The 26,414-nt window shown below is 42.3% G+C and overlaps 1 protein-coding gene across 1 annotated transcript in view; it reads right to left on the bottom strand.

Moving 5' to 3' along the window:
• Positions 1 to 222: 222 nt before the first annotated feature.
• The window catches only part of Gys2 (glycogen synthase 2), a 41,169-nt gene continuing 14,977 nt past the window's right edge, over positions 223 to 26,414 (bottom strand). The window contains exons 5-17 of the mRNA NM_013089.2: positions 24,823 to 24,967; positions 23,776 to 23,893; positions 23,091 to 23,211; positions 21,014 to 21,120; positions 19,954 to 20,013; positions 19,237 to 19,315; positions 17,963 to 18,076; positions 16,642 to 16,768; positions 7,933 to 8,028; positions 6,502 to 6,665; positions 4,501 to 4,581; positions 979 to 1,214; positions 223 to 441 (exon numbers count right to left, since the gene is read on the bottom strand). Coding sequence (NP_037221.2) covers positions 990 to 1,214; positions 4,501 to 4,581; positions 6,502 to 6,665; positions 7,933 to 8,028; positions 16,642 to 16,768; positions 17,963 to 18,076; positions 19,237 to 19,315; positions 19,954 to 20,013; positions 21,014 to 21,120; positions 23,091 to 23,211; positions 23,776 to 23,893; positions 24,823 to 24,967 — 1,437 coding nt within the window. The 3' untranslated portion in view covers positions 223 to 441; positions 979 to 989. The remainder of the gene's footprint in view (positions 442 to 978; positions 1,215 to 4,500; positions 4,582 to 6,501; positions 6,666 to 7,932; positions 8,029 to 16,641; positions 16,769 to 17,962; positions 18,077 to 19,236; positions 19,316 to 19,953; positions 20,014 to 21,013; positions 21,121 to 23,090; positions 23,212 to 23,775; positions 23,894 to 24,822; positions 24,968 to 26,414) is intronic.

Below are 26,414 nucleotides of genomic sequence, written 5' to 3' on the forward strand. Positions count from 1 at the left end.
ACCATCCCCTTACATGACCACAGGACATGTTGGAGAAGTAGGTCTTACGTTTAAGCAGACTTCTTCATTTTCTACTTTTTTTTGTTTTGTTTTTAAGATCACTTTCAGTGATGCCAGGCACTATTCACAACAAGTACTCCTCCTCACGTGCTATTCTGATTTCTGAAACATTTCAAGTAGGACATTATCAAAGAAAATAAGATCTACAAACAGCGACTTGACTCATTTAGATTTGGTAATTTATTATCAATAACAGATTGAAATTTCCAATTAGACAACAAAAGTACCATCACAGTACGGTGACACATGTCGGTGGCTACAAGTTACTATCAGTGATCTGGACACAGATTCTAGATTTCCGACGTCATTCTGTAAATATCTGTCGGTATGCATCAGGGATGGACTTGGGCTCAGCTCATTTTCTTGTGGATTTGGAATCATCTGCAGAGTGAGATAGAAATTCATGGTTTCAGTGCACATGACAAGAGAATACCAAAGCCTCGGGTTATCTAAAATATGAGTCATGTAATCATAGTCATGATTCTATCTCTGTTGGGAGAGACTTGTTTGGCATAGAGAAGCCTCATAAACATTAATCAAATGATTATGATAATGATGCTGTAAAAATCAGTAGCTAAATTTTTCTGATCATTTACATTAACTATTATTTTTTAACATAGGGTCCTTCTCTATAGCCCAGTCTGGTCTTCCAATTATGACAATCCTCCTGCCCCAGCCTTCTGAGTGCTAGGATTACAGGTGTTGAGTTACCAGGTCCAGATAAATTAACCATCTTTAAAATGCCTCCAGTCCTGCCCCTTTAAAAATCCTCCTCACTTCTAAATTTGCAAGGATAACAGGACTAGAAGACCAAATTACAAAATGGTAATTCACTAAATCTCCTCCATTCTCTATGGGCACAGAAAAGATTCTATTGTGATTCTTAGAGGAATTTAATGCTCAGAGAAACATCCTTACTTCATTTGAGCTCAGTTCTTATATTCTCCATGAAGCTTTTTCTTCCCCTTTGGGATGTGGTTCAGGGAAAATGGTGACTTGATGTTTAGCCGGTCCCTCTCAGCCTCCTCTTCCTCATCATATCTCTCATCCTCATCCCCTTCGTTTTCCACATCGCTGCTCTGAGGACTTGAAGTCTGGGATCCTGATGGGGAAGGTGGTACTGAGGAGGGCCTGGGATACTTAAAGCCATCCGTCTGCCAAAGACAAATGAGGCACAAATGTTACAAAAGACTTCTTGGTTTTCTCTTGTTTTCGTGTTTGTTTGTTTGCTTGTTTGTTTGTTGTTGTTGAAGCAGGGCCTCTTCTCTATAGCCCTGGCTGTCCTGGAACACACAATACTCACAGAGCTCCACCTGCCTTTGCCTACACCCCTGGCTGGTTTTATCTTTCTTAATGTAATGGTCTTTAGTTTTTTTAATTACATTGTATAACACACACAGACACACACACAGAAACAGAGATAGAGACAGAGACAGAGAGAGACAGACAGAAACACACAGACAGAGAGAGAGAGAGAGAGAGAGAGAGAGAGAGAATAGGTGATTACAGATACCAGATGAGAATCCCCAGGGCTGAAGCAACAGGGATTACTCCTCCTTGAGGAATGCTGGCAACTGAACTCAGGTTCTATGAAAGAGCAGCAAGCACTCTTAACTGATGCTTAACTGGTCCACCTCTGACCTCTTGGTTTTCAATGATGCAGGCAGTACCAATGCTGGTTTAATTGTCTTTAGGTAGTCACTTGTGATCCTTCAGGTGCTTGTGAACTTTGATGCTGGTACTGTCACCGTTAAGATCGATTCTTTAAACATGCAGGTATCTTTGATGAAGCAGTAAAGTGGATCGAGTGCTATACTGTCTACAATAATTGTATATAATTGTAAACTGTATAATCTAATATTTTAGCAATATTGTTGCAAATTTGTCCTTCCTGTTTCCCCTCTGAGACAGACAGAGACACAGATGGAGAGACAGACAGACAGACAGATAGACAGACAGAGAAAAAGCAAATGACTTGCTGGAGGCCACAGCATGTACGTGGTACATGGAAGTCAGTTCCAGATCTGTGACAACCCCAGGGTCTTTCTTTAGTCTCACTTGTATTGTTCTGTCATCTTTCAAATATTTTGAGAAAGTTCCAGGACATAGGCTACCACCAGCCACCACCAGAGAGAATCTGGATGGCTGGGTGTCCTTACGGATGCCTGAGATTGTACCAGCTGCATCATTTTATTCCATAACAAAACACCACATGGTCGCGTGACACAGCCCAGCTAGCTCAGAGTCACTGAGAAAGCTCACTTGACACAGCCATGATGGACATCAACTGTGTGTCATGAATAACCCACCACAAGCCACATGCCAAAGGAGACTGTCACTCCCTCAGTGACCTGAATCAGCTCAAGACAGTTTCCTCAGAGAGGGGTGGGCTGAATGACTCCCATCCTTCTATGGTAAAATACTAATTAATTCCCTATACTCCCGTGTATATAAGTGGCTCCAATTGGTCTCCCTAGGTCAGAGGAAGGAGAAGGAAGGAAAAGGACAAAGAGGAAGAGGAGGGGAAACGGTGAAGTTGGTGTGTGTGGGGAAGGCAGGGGCGATGATCTAATCCATTGGAGTCATGTGTGAAAGCATAGAGGAATCTTTAAAAAAGAGCTGAACCAGCACTTAGGAGTAAGAGCTAAATACTAATTGAATAAAATATAAATGGGTGGACAGAGCGAGGTGGGAAGTGAAGGTGCATCTTTAGATGAATGAGGCAGCCAACCCTCCCAGTGTTCACATGGTAACCGCAGAGCTTGGAATGTGCAGAGGAAGAAGAGGGATTCTCTTGCCTCCTCTGGGACTAGTCCTTCTCTATCTCTTCCAGAAATCAAAGCTAGGTGGGCTAGGTGTTGGGTTATTCAGTAAAATTGTTGTAGAACAAATGACTCTTGCCTGAGAGCCCTGGTCAGAGCGCAGCTGGACTCAAGCTGAGCCAGTGATGTGGATGGATGGTTTCGGGGAGGTGGTGATGAAACTGATGACCCTTGACACTGAGCATAGTAGGTGTGAAAATATTAAAAACCCATTTGTGGATATATGCTCAGAAGAGGCTCCTTCAGGACATAGAGGCCCTGAACAAAGTGGGTCTTTTCTGTTTGTTTGTTTGTCGGTTGGTTGTTGGCGTGTTTGTATGTTGGCATGTTTGTATGTTTGTATGTTGGTATATTTGTATGTTGGTGTGTTTGTATGCTGATATGTTTGTATGTTGGTATGTTTATATGTTGGCCTGTTTGTATGATGGCATGTTTGTATGTTTGCATGTTGATATGTTTGTATGTTAGCATGTTTGTATGTTGGCATGTTTGTATGTTGACATGTTTGTATGTTTGTATGTTTGTATGTTGGCATGTTTGTATGTTGGCATGTTTATATGTTTGTATATTGATATGTTTGTATGTTGATATGTTTGTATGTTGATATGTTTGTATGTTGGTGTGTTTGTACCCTTGTTTCTTTAAGGCAGACTTATTCCTTGCTGCTCATATTTGCCTTAAACTAACAAATCTAAATAACCCTCATGACCTAGCCATCTGAATAACTGAGACTATATGTGTGTGTACCTACGGCGATCTTATATACAATGTAGACCCAGGTGTTCAACCTGCCATCCATGCTCCACCTGTGGCTATGAAGCCAAGCATGGCTGTGCATGTGGCTCAATACAACACTGCAAACTTCTCTTTAACATAAGATCTCCTTCTTTATTCTCTTTAAATGTCAATTTGATTGCATGATTCTCAAGTGTACACGAGAATGCAGTATTGCAATATCAAAAGGGTGCACGCCCTTAGGATATCTCGTCTCCTCACTCTGAAGTGTCCCCCAATGGGTGCAAGGCTGAAAGGCACAGTCCTCGGGCCAGTGTGTGGATACCAGCAGAGACTAATCATGCTCAAGAGAAAAGCCTGGACACGGCTTCAGGGCGTGTGCCATCTCCTGTCTTCAGAAGAGCTCGTGTGTGGGCTAGGCTAGTGTCACTGATAGAGATGTCTAACTGGACATTAGAAGACGACTCCTGTGGGCTGTGCTGAATGGGACATAAACACTCAGCGGCTCCAATTCCTCCTCTGAGCTTCAATTTTCTCTATTTTCCTCTTGCCAAGTGGCCATTCTAAATTAAAACACTTCCCTAGATAGAGAGCTACCTCCTGTTAGACCAACCCGCTTTGTTGTCGAATAGCTCTCAGGAGAATCGGAGAGTAACACAGCCTCCAAACACCAAGGCAGAGAAAGGTGTAATGAAGACATACTTCTCTTATGGTATGAGTTAGCCATCTACATATGTGTACCTCAGTTCTTCGCTCTGACTCAACACTTAGAAAGGCATACTATTGGCCTATTTTGCTACTTTCCAGATTCAAACTTATTGTTAGAACTGCCAAATAAGAATTGTCATTTTTGTAAAAGGCAAACAACACAGTCAGTATTTACCGTTGGTGGGGATGTGGGCTCCAGGTGGAATTTGTCTGGAAAAGCCCTGCTCAGTGTCAGATGTCTGGCATGCTGGTAATACTGTCAAGAGAAAACCACTTTGCACATCAAAATCACATTAGCTATGTCAATAACCAAGTTATGATATAAAGTTCTATGTTTCTAAGCCTGAAATGCCTATCTAGATATTAACTGATATGTAAAACTTATTGTGGGTTATCGTGTAATATTTTACCCTATCTCACATTGCATTGACCAGTAGCTAGCTGTATATATGAAGTTGGGGCATCTATGGGTACTAAGTTTGAGAACAAATGAAGAAATGACCATCTATAATATTATTAGCTGTCGATATACATGCCCAGAAATACTGTAAAACATTGAGGGAGATCTGCTGTGCTGGCCAAGCTGAGCTGTGGATTGAGTACAAACGTGACTGAAAATGGCTTTCATTTTTAAGTATCTAGATCTGGACACTAACCCTGCCCAGACCTAGGTAAGGAACAGAACCTCTGAGGCCCAGACCCTCATGATCTCTGTTCAAACGAGGTGGTGACATTAACTACTTAGGTCACAGTGAGCAGCATCTTTCTTGGGTGTAGACACTCAGCAGGTGGCTGCATCTATTTCTTGGCAAGGAGAACCCAATACTATGCAAAAAGCACACTAGAAGAAAGCTAAGGTACTTTGCTTGTTATCAAATCACTCAGTTTTAAGATAGGTGGACAAGTGGGGGTTGGCACACCCACTGCACAGGTGTAAAGGGTCATTGTCTCTACTTGGATTCACAAACAGTTTCCTTTCCACCCTCCATTGTTGAAATCATAATTGCATTATTGGGCTGGGGATTTAGCTCAGTGGTAGAGCGCTTGCCTAGGAAGCGCAAGGCCCTGGGATCGATCCCCAGCTCCAAAAAAAAGAAAAAAGAAGAAAAAAAAAAAACCAAGCAAAGTACTTTCTCTTGACCTTTCTTTTTAACTCCATAAGGCATTTCTTTATTATTATTATTATTATTATTATTATTATTATTATTATTATTATTACTTTTATTGGATATTTTCTTTATTTACTTTTCAAATTTATCCCTCTTCCTGGTTTCCTCTCCAGAAACCCCCTACCCGATCCCCACCCCTTACCTCCATGAGGGTGTTCCCCCACCCACCCCACCCACTCCCTCCTGTCACCCACCTCCCCACCCTGGCATTCCCCTACATAGGGGCATCAGCCTTCACAGGACCAAGGGGCTCTCCTCCCATTGATGACCATCCTCTGCTACATATGCAGCTGGAGCCACGGGTCGCTCCATGTGTACTGCTGGGTTGGTGGTTTAGTCCTGGGAACTCTGGGTTATCTGGTTGATTGGTATCATTGTTCTTCCTAGGAGGCTGTGAACCCCCTCAGCTACCTTAGCTGACTCCTCCACTGGGGACCCAGTTCTCAGCTCAGTGATTGGCTGTGAGCACCTGCCTCTGTGTTTGTGAGGCTCTGGCAGAGCCTCTCAGGAGACAGCTATATCAGGCTCCTGTCAGCACACACCTCTTGGAATCCCCAATAGTGACTGGGTTTGGGGACTGCATGTGGGCTGGATCCCCATGTGTAACAGTTTCTGGATGGCCTTTCCTTTAGAGTCTCTCTCTCTCTCTCTCTCTCTCTCTCTCTCTCTCTCTCTCGGTCTGTCTTTCCACACTTTGTCTCTGTATTTCCTCCTGTGAGTATTTTATTCCCCCTTCTAAGAAGCAATACCTGTTATGAATCAAGCTAAGCACTGGCCAGGTTTGTGCTACATCCTGATGGACTTGATACCACGGATATCTAAACCCATGAAGACTTGGGCTTATAAGTTTGAGAAATCGCATTCAGTTAAAAAAAGTACAGGAATGAAGCCCTGCAATTTCAGTTTATGGTACCGAGCTGATTTTATATATTGTGACTAGAGGCAAGATTTCCATCCTGCATGATGACCTCGGCATGCTCCTCCACACTGCTGAGGAACTTGCTTACTCTGCCCAGGTATCTCCAGTCCAGAAGATCTGAAAGCCTCTCGGTGCGGTTCCTCTGGATGATTCTTTGGCGGCGGGACTGTTTACAGAACCCATAGAGAAACTGAGTCAGCTGGTTGCAAGAATCATCTGGAGAGCGGAAGCGTCTGTCGACGATATAAATACCTGAAGAACACACACACACACCACACATCAGAACACAACTTCCAACCTGGAGCCAAGGAACACTGCTCCTCTCTTCTTTCTCTCCTCAGGCTCTGTCAAAGACCACGACCAGCCCGCCATCAGTCCCCTGCCTTAGCTACAAACGACCTTCACTCTATCTTTTCCTCTCCAAATGTTGTTTTCTATAATCTTTACTAAATTATTGTTTATTTTTCTTCCATGTGTATTGGTGCTTTGCCTGTCTTCATATCTGTATAAAGGTGTTGCTTCCCCTGCAACTAGAATCACAGACAGTTGTGAGCCGCCATGAGGGTGCTGGAAACTGAAATCAGGTCCTCTGGAAGAACAGCCAGTGCTCTTAACCATTGAGCCATCTCTCCAGTCTGTTTCCTATGATCTTCTAATCATTAAAACCTACCAGCAACCCTCTGCCAACACAGCAGGCCCAAAGATCTTGAAGACAAGATCTGCTGTGTTGGCAAAATATCAAGCTCTTTGGGTCAGTAATTCTCTAATTAATTGATACTAACCAGAACCACCAGATGGAATCTAACACCAGGTCCCCTCTCCCCAACTCTGTCCTCCCACTTACAACCTCTAAACCTAACAGCGAGAGCTGCCTTCTTCAGACATGACAGCCAAGGCACAGACAGAGCAAATCCTGGTCTAATTTTCTTGTTGCTAAGCAACATGAACGAAAAACCGAGAATTCTCCTACAGTCTTAAATAAGTGATTTTTTTCTACCTCAATACACGGATCTTTAAAAGAATAAAAGTGTTTTATATGCAGTGTTTCCCAACCCTTCTAATGCTGTGACCCTTTGATACAGTTCCTCATGCTGTGGTGATCTCTAACCATAAAATTATGCTGTAATCTTGCTACAGTTATGAATCATAACATAAAGATCTGATACTCCGGATATCCAATATGACACCCCTGTGGAAGGGTTCTTGGATACACAGGTTGAGACCTGCTGCTACCGATGAACCAATATGTATACTCCAATACTGTGTTACTGCTCCTAGGACTTAAAAGACCCTATCACCACCATCAAGAAATAAGTTAAAGTTTGCTCAGGGTCTGCCCTTTGGTAATTCTTCTTAGGGGAAGTATATTCAATATTAAGAGCATTCTTTTCTGTGGATTTCTATTTAAATCCACTTTTAATTAAACAAGAATACAAACTCTTGTTTCATTTCAGGACAGCTTTAGAGGTATGCACAGTGAAGACCCAGAAGTCAGAATGGGAAGGAAAAAATATCTCACCGTACGCGGTAGGGTCAGCCACATGCTCCTGCATGAAACACCCGAAACCAGAGAGGTTCGTAGTCACACTGGGGATGCCCATCACTGTGCATTCGGCTGCCGGAGAATGGACAAAGAGTGAGCTTCAGACCCGCTCCCAATCCTCACATGCATGTGGAGGAGAAAGGTCCTGCCTGACTGGATGTAGCGATCTTTACTCTCATCTACACCCATGGCACAGAAAATCTTCGAAACACCCTGTGGAGTGTGACTGACGTCATCCCACACCGATAGGTGAGAATTTAAAGCACGGGGAGTGGTTGTGACTTGGCCCCTTCCCAGAACCGGGGCACTCGGCAAAGCTGGGACTAGAAGCAAGACGTCCAGTCCTAGAGCTCTTGCTGGTACCCGCTGCTCTCTGCTGTCTGAGCCCAGCCAGCTAGTTCCGGTTTGGTTTGCTCTGTTCCACGCTTGGGACTCTGCTTTGCGACTTTAGCGGGTTGAGTTTGTGTTCGGATACAGCCAAGTTCTCTGCTCCTGTAATCTCAACATACACACCTGCTACTCTCTTGAGCTTGCAGGGAATTCATGGTCTAAGTCTTCCCTTCCCTTTTGAACAAAACCTGTTTTCTGCACAGCTACGTCTAAAAGTATCCTTCTTTTAAAGATAGCCACATTTTCTTTGTTCATTTGGGTGTGAATGTGCACATTCCCGTAGTGCCTGATATCAAGGAAATTTCCTTGAGTGTTTTTCAACCTCATCCATTTAGGCACGGTCCCTCCATCAAAGCCAGAGCTTGCTGGTATGGCTAACGTAGCAGGCTTATGGCCACTCTCTTGGGGCCTTTGGAAGGTGCTGGGGATCTGAATGCTGGTCCCCAGGCATGCATGGCAAACGTTTTGACTCCTGAGTCATCTCCCTATCCAACATCTGCATTTTAAACAAATAATCTATATCTCTTTGATTACAGAAATGGTTTTGGTTCTTGAGAGGAGATGGGTGTAAAGGTTGAGCCTGTTACACGTGGTGTGGTGCAGTGTGATGCACTTTTAGAAAAGCTTTTTCTCCTCTGTTTGGAGTTTTTCCTCCTGGCCCAGCTCTGCAGCTACACAGCGATGTTTTTAACCTTTAGTGGGTGGCGGAAGGAGAGTGCATGGGGATTAACAGCTTCTTTGAAATCTACTGAAAATTTTGGAACTCTTCCTGGGAATAATTCATAGATCTATGCATTCATCTTTGCCTAAAACGCCATGAGAGTTTAAAAAAACCTATTTTTTCTCATTAAATAATTTACTAATACATTTTGTAGTAACAACCAGGGAACCATGAAAGCTCAATGTATGTCCCTTGAATGAATTTAATAAAGTGTTTCTCGAGCTTTCTCAAAGCACAGTGCTGGTGTCTTAGCATATATATATATACACACACACACACACATACATATGGCTGTACTAAGCACCATGACCACAAGCAACTTGGAAAGGAAAAGATATATATCATCTTATATCTCACAGTCCATCCTGAAGGGAATAAGGGTAGACACTCAGTAGGCACCTGAAGGCAGGAACTGAAACAGAGGCCATGGAGGAATACTGCTTACTGGTTACTATCCATGGCTGCTTTCATATACAACCCAGGCTCAGCTGCTTAGGCCTGGCACGCCCACAATGGGCTGGATCCTCCCATATCAATCATTAATCAAGAAAATTTCCCACAGACTTGGCTTACAGTCCAATCTGATAGAGGTATTCTCTCAAGCAAGGTTCCCTTTCCCCAAATAACTAGCTTGTGTCAAGTTGCCAAAAAAAAAAAAAAAATAGCCAGCACAGTTGACTTTAATGAATGCTTTCTACAGTTAGAGCATCACTATTTAATACTATTATAAAATAAATAGAGAGATGATGTAATATGAGGAGGCTAAATTATACACAGGAAAGATTTTCTTTCTTCAATTATCAGTTTAGAAGTGAGAAGATGACTAACCCTCTCTGTTGTTTCTATCAGAACCAGTATTACCACCCCATCCCCAATCATTGCTATGCCCTGGGCCCCAATTCCAGCAGATACCCCCCTGTCCAAACAAAGGTCATGCCAGAAAACCAGGGCCCAACTTCAGCAGAGACTCCCTGCTGGAGCAGAGCCCACACTAGCCATGGCAACTCCAGCTTACAATAAGGTGGAGACTTCCTACTGAATCAAAGACCATGCAGGTCTCTACAACCCTAGTCCTCAACCCAGCCAGACACTCCTTGCTTGACAAGAGACCACAGTGGTTACCAGAAGTCCAGCCCCCAACTTGGGTGGAGACCCCTGCTCAACCACAGGCCTGACAGGCCAGAAGAAAAGAGAGGAAACAGAGATAAAGGAACAAAATACCCCTGCCACCAAGACAAACCCAGAAATTGACACCTAGACCTATAATCCTTCTAAATTCAGATGTACACAATCAAAAATAGCCAGTGCAATATGTTACCAACAGAGCGTGGCTGTACTACTACAGAAAACCCTGACTATTCCAACACAGATGAAACAAAGAGAAAAAAATCTTTAAAACCAACATTATGAAGATTCTAGAAGAGGTCCTAAAAGAAGAACTGAATAAAGCCCTTAAAGAAATCAAGGAAAAGACAAACGAAAAATTGAAGAAAATGAATAAATTCCTTCCTTATAGAATGCCAAGAAAAAACACAGTTGAAAAACACAGTTCTTATCTTCTATTTAAGATAAGAAAACAGAAATTGAAGCAATAAAGAAAACAAAACTGGGGGAATTCTGGAAATGAAAAACTCTAAGGACATGAACAGGAACTGCAAATGCCATCACTGCCAACACAGTAGAAGAGATGGAAGACAGAATCTCAGATGTTGAAGCTACAAGAAATAGATACATCATTCAAAGAAAATGTTACATCTAAAAATTTCCTGACATAAAACATCCAGGAAATCCAGGATACTACAAAAAGACCAAGCATACAAATAACAGGAAAAGAAAAAGGATTCCCAGCAAAAAGCCCAGAAAATGTTTTCAACAAAATCATAGCAGAAAATTTTCTTAACCTAAAGAAGGAGTTGCCTATGAAAGTATTAGAAGCTTACAGAACACCAAATAGATTGAACCAGAGAAGAAAGTCATTTAGACACATAATAATCAAAACATAAAACATATAGAACAAAGGAAGACTATTAAAAGATGTAAAGGAAAAGGGCCAAGTAACATAGACCTATTTGAAGTACATCTGACTTCTCAATGAAGATTCTAAAAGCCAAAAGGGCTTGGGCAGATGTGCTACAGACTCTAAGACTATAGTTATGAGCCCAGACTATTATACCCAGCAAAAAGTTCAATAACTATAGATGGAGAAAACAATATATTCCACGATATAGTCAAATGTAAACAGCATCTATCTACAAATCCAGCCCTACAGAAGACACTACAGAGAAAAAACTCCAACCCAAGAAGGTTAAATGCACCCATAAAAAAATCAAGAAATAATCTCACATTGACAAAAACAAAAGGAGGGAAACACACACACACACACACACACACACACACACACACACACACATGGAGAGAGAGAGAGAGAGAGAGAGAGAGAGAGAGAGACTCACACACACATACATACATACCACCACCACCAAAATAACAGGAATTAACAACCATTTGTCACTGATATCTCTTAATATCAGTGGATACAATTCTCCAATAAAAAAGAAGCAGACTTACAAAATGGATGTGAAGGTAGGATCCATCCTTCTGTTACATAATAGAAACACACCTCAACAGCAAAGATAGACCTCAGAGTAAAGGGTTGGAAAGAGAGCTTCCAAGCAAATGGACCTAAGAAGAAGCTGGTGTAGCTATTCTACTATCAAACAAAATAGACTTCAAGCCAAAATTAATCAAAAGAGATGTAAAACAACAGACACTCCATACTCACCAAAGGGAAGATCCACAAAGATGACATTTCAATTCTTAACATCTATGCCCTGAATGCAAGGCCACCTATGTTTGTAAAAGAAACATTTCTACAGCATAAAACACACAATGACCCTCACATATTGATAGTGGGAGACTTCAATATCCAACTCGAACCAATGTACAGTTCATCCATGCAAAAAATAAACGGAGAAATACTTGTGCTAACAGATATAAACCAAATGGATATAATAGATGTCTACAGAACATTTCACCCAAACACAAAAGAATATATCTTCTTCTCAACACCTCACAGAACTTTTTCAAAAATCGACTATGTACTTGGTCACAAAGCAAGTTTCAACAGATAAAAGAAAATTGTGTAATAGCCCCGTGCATCCTATTAGACCAGCACGGATTAAACAATAACAGAAAGCCCGCAGACTCGTGGAGACTGAGCAACTCTCTACTGAACGACTTCTAGGTCAGGACGAAAGTAAGAAAGACATTAAGACTCCCTATACTTCAATGAAAATGGATGAACAACATGCCCAAACTTAGAGGACACAATAAAAATGGTGTTAAGGGAAAGCTCATAGCACAGACATGAAAACATTGGAGAGATCTCTTACTAACTCTTACTAACAACTTAAGAGCACATCTGAACGCTCTAGAACAAGAAAAAACAAGAGGAGTAGATGGCGAGAAATAATCAAACAGTGGCTAAAATCAATTAAGTAGAAACAAAGAGAACTTAATACCATGAACTATCAAAACAAAGAGTTGGTTCTTTGAGAAAATCAACAGGATAGACAAACGGTCATCCAAACTAACTAAAAGATGGAGAGAGAATATCCAAATTAACAAAACCAAGGATGAAATCAATGGAATCGAATTGAAGTTCCAGATGTAAGTCCAAACATCTATGGACACCTGAGTTTTGATAAAGAAGCCTGAAATACACAATGATAAAAAACTTTAACAAATGGTGCTGGTCTAACTGGATATCCGGATGTAGAAGAATGCAAATGGACTGATACTTATTACTCTTCGTAAAACTCAATTCCAAGTGGGTCAAAGACTTCAACATAAAACCAGACACAGTGAACCTGATAGGAAAGAAAGTGTGAATAGACTCAAACATCTGACAGATGGTTAATATCCATAAAATACAAAGAATTCAAGAAAGTACACATCAACAAACCAAATAACCCAATTAAAATGGGGTACAGATTTAAAGGGAAAACCCTCAACAGAGGAATCTCAAATGCCTGAGAAACACTTGAAGAAAAGTTCAACATCCTTAGTCATCGGGAAAGTGCAAGTCAAAACTGCTTTGAGATTCCACCTTACATCTGTCAGAATAGCCAAGATCAAAATCACAACCGACAGCCCCTGCTGGCAAGGATGGGGAGCCAGAAGGACACTCCTCCGTTTCAGGAGCAAAAACTTGTACAGCCACTATAGAAACCATTATGGCTGTTCCTCAGAAACATGAGACCCAGCTATACCGCCCTCATGCGTACACCCAAAAGACACTTTATCCTACCACAAGGACACTTGCTCAATATAGCAGCCTTATTCATAATAGCCAGAGATCAAAAATAACCTAGATGCCCCTCAACCAAAGAATGGATGAAGAGAATGTAGGACGTTCACACAATGGACTACTATTCAGCTCTTTTGGGGGGGGAAATGACATCATAAAATTTGCAGGCAAATAGATGGAACTAGAAAAAAATCATCTTAGGTGAGGCAACCTATACTCAGAAAGACAGACAAATGTCCTCACTTATAAGTGGATATTAGCTGTTAACTAAAGGATAACAGACTCAGAGAGGCTAAGTAATGTGGAGGCTCTAGCAAGCAGGCATGGATCTTTCTGGGCAGAGGAAATGTAAAAGATTATGTGGGTGGACTGGGGGAATTGGGGATGGGAACGTGAAGAATCAGGCTGGGGAAGGGAATGAAGGAGAGAGAGAGAGAGAGAGAGAGAGAGAGAGAGAGAGAGAGAGAGAGTAAGTAAAAGGGAATTGGTGATTCAGGGGTGTTTGGGAGAAATGTGGGTGGGTACCCAGTGCAGTGGAAACTTCTTGGAACCTATGAGGGTGACTCTAGAGAGGACTTCTAGTAATGGGGGATGTGGGGCCTGAACTGCCATCCTCTGTGAGCGGGTAGGCATACAGAGGAAGGACTAGGACAACAACACAGGCATGAAACTTTCGACCCACAACCTGTCTTGCCTGTAAGATGCGCTGGGGCCATGGTGACTTAGAGTTTGTGGGAGTGGACAGTCAGTAACAGGTCCACTCCACGAGAGGAAACTCATGCCTGACACTGCCTAGATGGCTGGAATCAGGGAGCTGGATGGCCCAGAGACCTAGGGAGAAACCAAACACAACTGTCCAAAAATAAATAAGTAAAATAAAATCAGTCAATTAAATGATTCCTAATGATATTCTACTACACATAGCATTGATACCCAGCCCAACTGTCATCAGAGACACTTCCTCTAACAGCTGATTGAAGAAGATGCAGAGGCCCGCAGACAAACATTAGGCAGAGTTCAGGGAACCCCAAAAGAGAGGGGGAGGAAGGGAGAGGTTGAGGATACAAGGAGAACACAGCCCACAGAATCAACTAAGCAGGGTTCATAGGAGCTCATAGAGACTGAAGCAGCAATCATGGAGCCTGTATAAGTCTAACCTAGGTCCTCTACATATGTGTTGTGGTTGTTTATCTTGGAGTTTTTGTGTGACTTTTAACAGTGGCAGTGGGGGCTGTCTCTGACTCTTTTGCCTGTCCTTGGGACTCTTTTCCTCCTACTGATTTGCCATGTCTAGCCTTTTGTGAGGGTTTGGGCCTAGTCTTGTTGTATCTTGATATGCCATGCTTGGTTGATATCCTTAGGAGGCCATTTTTTAAGTGAAATGTCGGAGCAGTGGATTTGGGGAAAGCAGAAATGGGGAGGCCTGGAATTAGTGGAAGGCAGGGAGGCTTTAGGCCAGGATGTATTGTATGAGAGAAGAAAAAAACAAAACATATAAGTAACACCAAATTTTAGAACTATAGGGGAGAAAGAAACAAAGTAACTAGGTAGATGCATCTTTATGTCAACTTCCAAGAAGTAGTCATATTTACTTTGTTAAAGTTTTGATAATTTCCTACTGCTGACAGATTGCCCAGGTGGCTGGCAGAAACTCTGGGTGCAAAATCACCTAAAAAGGAAAATTCTAATAAAGAAAAGGAAAAATTAAAAAGCAAATCCTCTCTAGTTTGCTTATCCCAGTACGACAGGGTCCTCGTGTTGTCATCTGATGGCAGTGAAACAAGAGAGGAGGACAGTACCAGCAGCAGAACCTCTCTCATGCTCTGAGGGTTACAGTATTCTCTCCTTAGAGAATTCCAGAATAAAAGTATAGGCCTGGGGGCTGGAGCAATGCTTCTGCAGTTAAGAGCACACGTTGCTCTTTCAGAGGACCTGGGTGTAGTTCCCACCATGCACACAGAGGCTCACAGCCATCTCTGACCCCAGTTCTAGAACATCTGACGTTCTTTTTTGATACTTGATGGCATATCATGCATGTGCTACAAGCATACATGCATGCAGACAAAACAACTACACACAGGAAAAATATAAATGGATAGGCATTGTGAAAGTTCTCTTAATTATAGTTTCCCCTTTACCTGGCCTCTGCTGTCCCTTGAGCTATAGTTAATAATTTTTTTAGCATTTTGCTTTAAAATAAGTGGAATTGTACCTAAATCAGGAAAAGTATTTCTTATTACCAATATGTATGACACAAGAAAGCAATTACCTTGTTCTTTCCTTCTGGAATACAGGCAAAATGTCTATTTTTTAATTTATTGTTTATTTTGTGGTGCTGGGGATTGCAGAGAGGGTTTTGCATATCATCAGTACGTGTTCTACCTCCGACCTGTGCCTCTAACCCATGTTTCTCTTTTAATAAGATGCTTCAGTACAAATGTAAATCCATCACTCTTGTTGCTAATAGTAACCACACCACTTAGGGACCAGAAGAGAAAATGACAGAGTAGATTTGAGATTTCACTATCAATCAGAAAGAAGAAGAAGAAGAAGAAGAAGAAGAAGAAGAAGAAGAAGAAGAAGAAGAAGAAGAAGAAGAAGAAGAAGAAGAAGAAGAAGAAGAAGAAGAAGAAGCTAAAACCTAGAGGTGGCAGAGTTTCTGATATTGTATGGCACTGGCTACCATGCCTTACCCAACACCAGACGCATGCTCTCTTAAACTACCCATCTTTTGAAAGACAACAATGCAGAGGGTTTTTCAAGGCTGACTTTTGTTTCACAAAATTGATGTAAGTGTTTAAAATGTGTTCTTCTGAAATACCTTGTAGGAAACCATATGGTAAGACTTCCAATTTTTATACTTGCTCTATACATCTGGTTCCTACTTCACATTAATGAGATCTGTAGAGATTACCAAATGGTATGCAATCCTCACAAAACGCCGTGTTCCTCTTTGGACCACAGTGAGGCACCAGGCTGTGGGTATCACTTAGGAGGCAGCAAACCCCTCTGTGGTGGACTAACAGAGGTGGTGTCCCTATTCTTAGGTTGGAATCTGCAAAGCATTAAATTGACCCCCAAAATGATCCAATCCAAATCGTTTTTAAACAAACGGACAACAAAGCCACCATAGAAATTTCTGATCAATCTTAACACCACACACACACACACACACACACACACACACACACACACACACACACACACACGAAACAGCACGCAACCAAATCAGAATTTGCCCACAATCTCCACATACATCACATACCTGGCGTGTAACCCCAGGGCTCATAGTATGATGGAAATACCCCAAGGTGACAGCCTCGGACAAACTCTTCATAATCCATTGGTAGTAGGGGGCTGGTGGAGGACAGGAATTCTGGGTGTAAAATCACCTAAAAAGAGAGTTCTTTTGAAGAAAGTTCTGATGAAGAAAATAAAGCCAAAAAAAAAATTCATCTACACTCTGTTTATTTCAATACTAGAGAGTCCTGTGTTGTAATTCAGGGATAGAGGGAAAGATAAACTGTGAAGAACATGGATTCTGCTTTCCTCCTTCCTCCTGTCTGTAGCTCAAACTCTACTCTGTGCATTTAACATCGGTCTCAGCTCCGCATCATGGGTCACAGGGTAGAGAGGTCACTCACCTGTTTCTGCTTTCACATTATACTAGACACCTCCCGCCCCAAGGCTTCTCCAGCCTTATTCCCCAATGGGTTATATTTGGTTCTCCATCTGCTGACCTCTGTCTTATTTTGTCAGTTTGTTCCCAACTTGACCAGGAACGAGGGGGTGGGTCACTCATCACCCACACACGAGTTAGCTGAGGGAAACGAGGCTCCCGGGAGGGAGATCGTGGAACACTCATGTCCTGATTAAACTTGCCATCCCCTCTCACCCAGAGGCGGTTGCCTCCTACCATACTTGGCTTTTATTCCTCAAGGCCTTCTAGTCTGCACAGCAACTGGAGTCCCCTGTAACAATATGATAGCCTGGAAAAGGCCGAGGTATCTGGAGTTAGCAGCTACTCTGCATCGGAGCATATGCAGAGCGCAAGGCATGTTTAGAAAAGCTACTCTAAATGATCGCTACACGTCATTGTCCAGTTGTCCTTGCCCATCTAGACATACAAAGTCCTGTACACACCCATCCCTTAAGAATATTCATTCATGTGCAGAAAGGAATCTTAACATCTTCCTCCATGTTCTCTCTCTGCTGCTTCTCTTCTCCTTGCTCCAGTCTCCTCCTCTCTCTAAAACTTTTCTCCCGCCCATCCTTCCTTCTCGTCCAATGACAGGCCTCGTTCTATCTTGTACCTGCCTTCACCTGTATGACATCATCCTACACTCTTCATGTAACTCTTTGAGGTAGGGTCCCTCTTTACCCCAGAGCTCATTTAACCCGGGCGCTTGCTAGTAAGCTCCGGGAGATCCCCCTGGATTCCCCCGAGCACTGGACTACAAGTGCACGCTGCTAGGCGTGACCTCCAGCTCTCACGTTTGCACAGCAAGCACTTCACCAACTGAGCCCTTGTTTCGGCTTATTCTGCACGACTTCGGAGCAGTGCCTAGCAAACCAATTAGTTCTACCTTGACTCTGTCTGTGCGATTGTTGAAAAGTCCAATTCGTCGAATGGTGCTGAGGATGGGATCCGTGGAATCGTCGATCATATTGTGAGTGGTCACAGGAGGCAAAGAGTGTCTCTGAGGGAACAGGGAGAAGAAAGCATGCGAGGTGAAAAGCATGAGAAAGTGTGACTCATTTCTGCAAAAGGCCGTTGACATTTCGTGCACCCTGACTGTACTCAGCCTCTGAGGTGATGCTGGTTAACATGACTAAGCTTTGTGTGTTTCAGAGGAAGAGAAAGAGTTCCAGAACTTTCTTCCCAGACCATGAACAGAAATCTGTTCCTTCCTTGCAGCGACTATGAAAGGCTCAGGCATCAAGATTCCTTCTGGATTTACCTAGAATCTTTGGAATCTTCATGCTAGATGAACGTGATTCACTGGAACTGTCTAGCAAACCACACTATTAACAGAGGACGCCATGCATGTCTATATGCTGCATACACTTTAAAATAACAATTCCATGGGCTGGAGAGAGGGCTCAGAGGTTAAGAGCACTGACTGCTCTTCCAGAGGTCCTGAGTTCAATTCCCAGCAACCACATGGTGGCTCACAACCATCTGTAATGGGATCTGATGCCCTCTTCTGGTGTGTCTGAAGACAGCTACAGTGTGCTCATATATATATAAATATACATATTTATATATATATAAAATATATATATAGATATATATATATATAAAATAAATAAATCTTTAAAAAAATAACAATTCCATTCCTCAGAGAAGCGCTGGCGTCTTCTCAACTGTGGTGTGGATTCTGAGCTTTTGGAGATTGTCACAAGGTCCTCTGTTATAATGGACACAGTTTCTCAACTGAGTATATTGCTTCAAAGAAATTCTGTAAATGGGTTCAAAGACAGATTTTACTAGATTTTTAAAAGAATCCTTTGGAAACAACTCATGAAACCACATACAAACTCATTCAAGTGGATTTTTTTCCTGGGGGGTAAAATGGCTCAGTTGTTAAAGGTTCCTGCTGCCCAACAGATGATTTAAGTCCCATCTCTGGGACCCACACAGTGAAAGAGAGAATACAAGTCCTTCAAGTTCTCCTCTGGTTCCCACACACCCTGTTCCACAGCCACAAATGTAAACAGAATGAAAGAGAATATCTTTTTCAACCCTCAGATTTGAAATTTCCTAATTTAGCACATTTCTTTATAGGAAAGAAGGCCATATTGCCTAAGTTGATTCTAATGATCATGGGCGATGTTGGGTACTTTACATTTTTCTTACCTGAGTTGAAAAAATGGCTCTTTTCATAATTGTTAAGTCATCTCGATCCAAAATACTATTCATGTCGGGTATTTCTCCTCTGTGGTGAAAACAATATGAAAAATAAAAATGGCTGGATCTAGTCAAGTACTCTCTAATTGTCAGGCATTTATTGTAATAATGTATTTACTAAGGCATCAACATAGATTTACTACATAAATATTTCTCATGCATTTATCAAATTAAGTCCATATATATTCGAACTCAAAAGCTCCCTCAGTTTCAAACGGACATATTAATGAGTTCACCACTGAATAAGGATCTGTGTGCACGTGTACCCGTGGTCTCTCTCCTAGGTACAGACTGTTTACTGACATTGACAAATGAAAAGTACAATGCTAATAATATTCATATGACACGACATTTTCAATGTCTGCAAATCCTATTATGTTTGGAACAAGTGCATGAAAGTGTCCAAATTGTGGCCTGTGAATGGTAAAGCCCTAAATGTAGATGTGTACTCTGTTCTACCAGCAATGGTTCTCAACCTTCCCAATGCTTTAATATAGCTCCTTATGCTGTGGTCCCCCAACCATAAATTATTTTTATTACTATGTCACAACTGTAATTCTGTTACTGTTATGGATAATAATGTAAATAAATGACAGGATATCTGATATGCAACCCCTGTGAGAGGGTCCGAGCCCCACAGGTTAAGAATGGCTGTTAAGTGCTTACCTTAATAACCCATCGTAGAGTTTCTTTCCAAACTTTTCCTTCATACAGTGCACAGTGTCCCTGTTTGACACAGAAAGGTTTCTAATTCAGATGGAATCATAACTTTTCATACTCATCTGGGGTGTTCGAGTAAGAATGGCCCAGCTAAGATCATACGTTTGAACGTTTGGTGTCCAGTTGGTGGAATTGTTTGGGAGCAGCAGGAGGTGTGACCTTGTTACCAGAGGTGAGTCACTGGGGGTGGGCTCTGAGGTGTCAAAATGCCCATGCAATGCCTAGTTAGCTCTCTCTGCCTCATGCTTGTGGATCAAGATGTGAGCTATCCGCTAATGCTCCAGCACCCTGCCTGACTGCTTCCATGCTCCCTTACAAGGACCGGCATGGACTCTAACCCTCTGCTACTGTGAATGTTTAATTAAACTTTTCCTTATAGTTGCTTTGATCATGATGTTTTGTCTCAGCCACAGAAAGGTAACTAAGAGATCATCTGCTATGAAGGTGCTTTGGTCTCATTCATGTTCCTTGAAGTTACAAGTCTTTTAAAATGTAGTCTCTCTCCTAGTATTTCCCTACTGCCCAATTTACCTTGCTTGGACAAACCACTTGATAGTGCAGAGAGAGCTGGAATTCTTTTCTGTTTGAGGTGACTGGGGACGGTTGAAAGTAGGGAAGGTCAGTGAATGGAGGTGTAGACAGAACAAGTTAGTGAAATGTTTGCTGTGTGATCTGGGCTGAGTGTAGAGGAAGTCATTACACTCATCTCCTTGCTTTAATATACACTTTAATTTTTGTCTGTGAAATATATCCAGCCCATCCTCAAAACCCACCTATAGATATCTATCCATTCTATGGTTGTTTGTAGGAAGTTTCCCTAGTACCAACCACCACGTTACAAGCATTGCACAGGCTAACACAGCAGCTAGCACCAGGAGAACAACGCTATCTTTATGCTGTAGTCATCAAGGAAGAAAGGACGTTGGAGGACACAGCTCAGAGGTCACACACTTAGGCGCAACTCCCTTCACGTGTGGCCTGAGGAGGTCGACAAATGTGAGATTACCACAGCTGTTTCCGCACCGCCTGGCCCTTCAGGGTTTCCACGTTGAAATTGTTTGTCTTGGCAGGCATGATGAAAAACACTACCACAGTGACGTTACTCTTATGCATCTGAGGAGGGTTAGAAAACACAGCAGTGTCACCTACCAAAGATCAAAAAACATTGCCATGTGGACGTTACACCTGGAAAACTGTTTTCACGTGTCAGGGGGAGAGTGCGCTGGCCTGGGAACCATGGAGTGAGGATAGATGGCTTCTCTAGACTTCTCAGTTTTAATTGGAACTGACTTCCAATCAGGATTTGTCAGGAGTGAGTATTTCCACACGTTGGCCATTTAAGACAGACAATGATGACTACTCATATCATTGTATTTCCCTGTGGTTTTAACACACCACACACACACACACACACACACACACACACACACACACACACACGACATGATCTTTAAATTACCTTTAAAATTAAATACCTTTAAAAGTTAAGATTCAAAATTTAACGAGGATTTATTTCTGATTCCTCTTTTCCTAACTCTTTAAAATGTACTCATTTTGATTTGTGCAAACATTTCTTTTAACATATTTTTAACGATTTTGCTACATGTCTAGATGATCCATGCAATGCCTTTTGGCCTTTAAGCTTCAAGTTAAGGGGCAATCACATGCTTCGTGCTTTACTGTGCTGGGGGCACTTTAAATACACACCTGACCTCGGTCCTTATAATCACCACACACAATAGATGTGGTTCGTCTCATTCTATTGATGCTAAGGAAGTAGGGTGTGTGTAATGTTTTATCTGAGTGCCCATAACCTGTTAGAATCAAAAATGACATTTAAGCTGGTATAGTTTTAAACATCTGAAATCTATGCTTTCTTGTTCTTTCCTACAGATGCCCAAGCCTAGCATTTCTTCCACAGCAGCCACAAAGATCAAACAGCTTTGGCGTGAGAGCATACGCTCAGCTAACACTGTGAGCACATGAATGTCCTCATCAGGTCAAAGGATAAGACTATGTCCCGAGTTTGGAACATCTTCCCGTCAGTCATGTGGTCCACTCAGGAAATCTATAAAAGTCATAGGATGTGACATTTACTGCAGGTGGCAGCCACCCACTATCAAAGAAATTACACATTGGGTATTTTAATTTCTCCAAGTATTACGTCTTCTCTCTCTAACTTCATAAAAACGGGTTTTGTTTACTTCATGCCTACAAGCAAAGTGGGCATTTAATAACTGTACGGATGAATTTATTAATAATGGCCCCAAACATGAAACATGTTCGATACAGCTATGAGCCTACTTACAAAGCGTGCTCTATGGATGCATTCCAGGAAACATGGAAAAGATAATACAAGAATAATCCTTTTCACTGTAATCTTTTGGCAGGTGGGATTATTTCTAATCACTTTCTTATACTGCAGTTTTAGGAAATCTTTCAGAATAATTGGTGTAACATCTTTGCTAAACAAGGGGAAAAAAATCTATTTATCCAAAGCTTTAAGGAGATAATAATAGAATTCGGGAAAGCCTAGATTGTTTCATTAGCTTTTTAACGATAATGACGATTAAAATGGCTTTCTAACATACAGCATGCAGAGTACAAAATTGTGATTCCGATAAGTCCTTTAAAGTATTGACACGTGATGACTTGTGACTCTGTATGTAAACCGAGTGGGCAGAGTCACTCCCAGAATGATGTTGTCATTTTAAATGTTTTGCTACATCTGAGCTGTGCTTCAAGGGCAGCTTCTGAGAGCCCGCTTTCTCTTTCCATCATGTGCGTTCTTGGCATGGAAATCAGACTTGGCAGCAAACACCTTTACTGGCTGATCCATTCTGGGAAGGCTCCATGCCCCGGTGTGGGTGGGTGGGTGGAGCATCAAAGCAGGGGGGAAACCCGGAAAGGGAATAACATTTGAAATGTAAATAAACAAACTATCCAATAAAAAAAGAAAGAAACTAGCATGCAGAAAAAGAAAAGATTTCAAAATCAAATGTCCTCTTGAAAGCTAGTTCCTCACACCTGACAGCTGAAAGACCTTTCCCTCGAACCTTTGCAGCAGCCCAGAGCTTTCTTACCCTTAGGAGGAAATTGAGCCTGGATAAGGATTCTAGGAAGATGTCTGCTCCCTTGTTGGAGAACTCATACCTCCCAGCAATGAAAAGAAATAACGTCTTTTCAAGATCGAAGTCCAGGTGGCTGAAACAGAACAAAGCAACTTCTGATAAAACACAACAACAACATTCACAGGGGCAAGTCCGTTCATGCAGAAGGGAGCTGGGGAAAGAGGAGCATTTGCGATAATGCTTAGAAACATCATGAAGTGTGTGTGTGTGTGTGTGTGTGTGTGTGTGTGTGTGTGTGTGTTGTGTGTGATGTGTGTGTTGTGTGTTGTGTGTGTGTTGTGTGTGTGTAGTGCGTGTGCTGTGTGTGTCTGTGGTGTGTGTGTCTGTGGTGTGTGGTATGTGTGGTGTGTGTGTGGTGTGTGTATGTGTGTGTTGTGTGTGTGTGTGGTATGTATGTGTGTGTGTGATGTGTGTGTGTGGTATGTATGTGTGTGTGTGTGGTGTGTGGTATGTGTGTGTCTGTGTGGTGTGTGGGTGTGTCTGTCTGCACCTCTCCCCAGGCTAGACTTACAAGTGATTATGAGCACCCAATGTGGGTGCTTGACACCCAGCTCTAGTCCTCCGCAAGGGGAGCATGTGTTTGTCACACCTGAGCCATCTCTGTAGCCCCGAAGTTTTGTTTTTGAATAAAGCATACCCATAGAAATGACCTCGAACAAAATCCTGTATCCTGGCCTTGTATGTGGCATGGAGATTTTGAAACTCGTGCACCGCAGAAAACTTCTTAACGTTCAAGCCGTTTGGAGTCACCACATCTGGAAAAGCAAAGTAAAATCCCAATGGCAGCTCTTTCCTGAGTGGGAATGCACTCTCTGTCACCTTTAATACCAGGAGTTGTAATAAAGTAATAAGTAAATAAATAAACCCCTGAATTTCGTAGTTTCTTTTAAAGGCAATTGGGTAAATGAAGTAGCAGCTGTGGTTTACTTTTTCAAGGCAAAGGAGTTGGGAGAGAGGGAGGCAGGGTGAGGAAGAGAGAGGCCCAAGCACATGCATAATCTTAAAGAAGGGCACTAGGGACAGAGACCAACAGAGAAATGAGGTCATTGTTAGCCAATGAACATGAGCATAGTTGAATTCTGTTTGTTTACTAGAAGATCTGGGAAGGGAGAATCAGTTAAGAGGATCCTTCTATTAAGATCGGTCTATAGGCAGCTCTGAGGTGCATTTTCTTGATCAGTGATTGACATGGAAAGGTCCAGCCCACTGTGGGCGGGGCCAGCTCCGGGCCTTCCTGGGTGGTATAAGAAAGCAGGCTGAGCAAGCCAGGAGGAGAAAGTCGGTAAGCAGCATTTCTCCATGACTTCTGCTTCAGTTCCTGCCTTGAGTTCCTGCCCTGGCTTCCAAAAATGATGGACTGTGAGTGATCCGGACATGTATGCTGAAGCAAACCCTTTCATCCCCAAGTAGAAACCCTAGGACAGAGATGGAGACAACTCCAAATCCAAAGGGAAAATTGGGAAAGGAAAAGAACGCAGCCCAGTCCATCATGCTGCCCCTGTTCTGTCCTCGGGCTTGTTTTCACTTGTTTTTGTTTTGTTTGACAACGCTTGCTTCTTTCTTGAAGAACCCGCTCTAGACAACCCAAGTGGTATGTGACAACTAGGAAACCGCGGGTGAGATCACAGCCATTAAGCAAGCGTGCTGCATGTACTAGGGTGGCAAACCCAGCCTCCGTCATTACCAGGCTTCCTCTTCAGCATGTGCTCCGCCTCGATGGCTGTGATTTCTGACACTGTGGTAAACACGTGCGCACAGTGCACGGAAGCCCGCTCCATGCAGTAGCGGTGATAAATCTGCCTCTCCCCGGCCTCTTTGTCTATGTTGAACTGTTGAAAACAAACACACGATCCTTACACGACCCTCTCCACAAGCCAAGGTTTCCCTCAAAGCTGATTAAAATTATAAAGACCCTATTAAAGAATAGTGCATATTAAGCCACTTGCTAGAGTAGAAAATTGGTATTTTTAGAAGCACTGTTCCTTTCGTGTCTTATAAACGGCTGTTTCATCGCCTACAAAATTTTTATATTTGTCACATGTGTGCTTATCCCAGAGTTTGTAAGTGTAAGGATAATTCTAGCCTCCAAGGATTCTTACATTTTCCCATAAAGAGTGAGGCATAAAATAAAATAAAAATGTTACTAAAGCAAAAGTGGGGCTGGATAAGAGCTCCGCGGTAAGGAGCGGCACTAGCTGGTCTCACAGAGCGTATAGTTCCTAGCACACACCGCAGCTCACAACCGTCTGCAACTCCATTTCCAAAAGACCGGTGTCTTCTTCTGGCCTGAGAAGGCACCAGGCACACACATGGTACACAGACACACATGCAGGCCAAACGCCTGTATACATAAAATAAAACTAAACGTTAAGAAACAAAACAAATATGACAGTAAACTTGACAATGGAAGCCTTGATAATTAATGTTCTAATTAATTTTCTGAGAGAGAACAAGCTGAGTGACTTCCTGTTCTTTCTTGGTTCCGTACTCCTTCCAAGTCAATTTAAATAAAGCTCATTTTAAGTGGAAAATATGTCAGACTGTGGGCTCATCTGCCCTTTCGTTTTGCTTTGCTTTTGGCTTTGGTTGGCTTGTTTGTCTGTTTTCCAAGACAGGGTTTCTCCGTAGCCCTGGCTGTCTTGGAACTTACTCTGTAGACCAGATTGGCCTTGAACTCAGAGAAAATAGAATGCATCTGTCTCCCCAGTGCAGGGTTTAAAGGCATGTGCCACCACGGCCTGGCTTGGTATCACGTTTTACCATATTTTTTTAATGAGATTTCACAGTGCATTCTGGATATTTTTAGCTAACAAGCAAACAAAACCCAGAAACCACGTCCTTAATGAGCCTGTCATTTTACTCAACCAGTGTCACATCTCACAAAGCTTCCTGTAACACCCGCAGTGTCTAAGAGGAAAACAGATCAATGTGGATGCAGAGCCACTGGACATCTTCAGCATTGTTCAGCGCTGCTGTTCACCGCTGTGTTTAATCTTCCTAAAACTCAGTCAGGCATTCTGTCTTCATTTTACAGGAGGGGAAACGGAACCTTTCAGACGTCAGGAAACGTGCCCAGGGTCACATATTAAATGCCTTACTTGAGGTGCATAATTTGATATATTTAAATATTGCCTAAATCTATCTTGATTTGTAAAAAATGCTTATGAATTTACCTCAAAGCTTGATATTTTTTTGACTATGTGTTATCCACAGTGGCTGGCAGAACACTTCACAAGAATGATGTCGTATATTTGAACATACTTGAGATATGTAACC

The sequence above is a fragment of the Rattus norvegicus genome, chromosome 4 (assembly GCF_021556685.1).
Source record: "Rattus norvegicus strain SHRSP/BbbUtx chromosome 4, alternate assembly SHRSP_T2T, whole genome shotgun sequence".
NCBI classification, from domain to species: domain Eukaryota; kingdom Metazoa; phylum Chordata; class Mammalia; order Rodentia; family Muridae; genus Rattus; species Rattus norvegicus.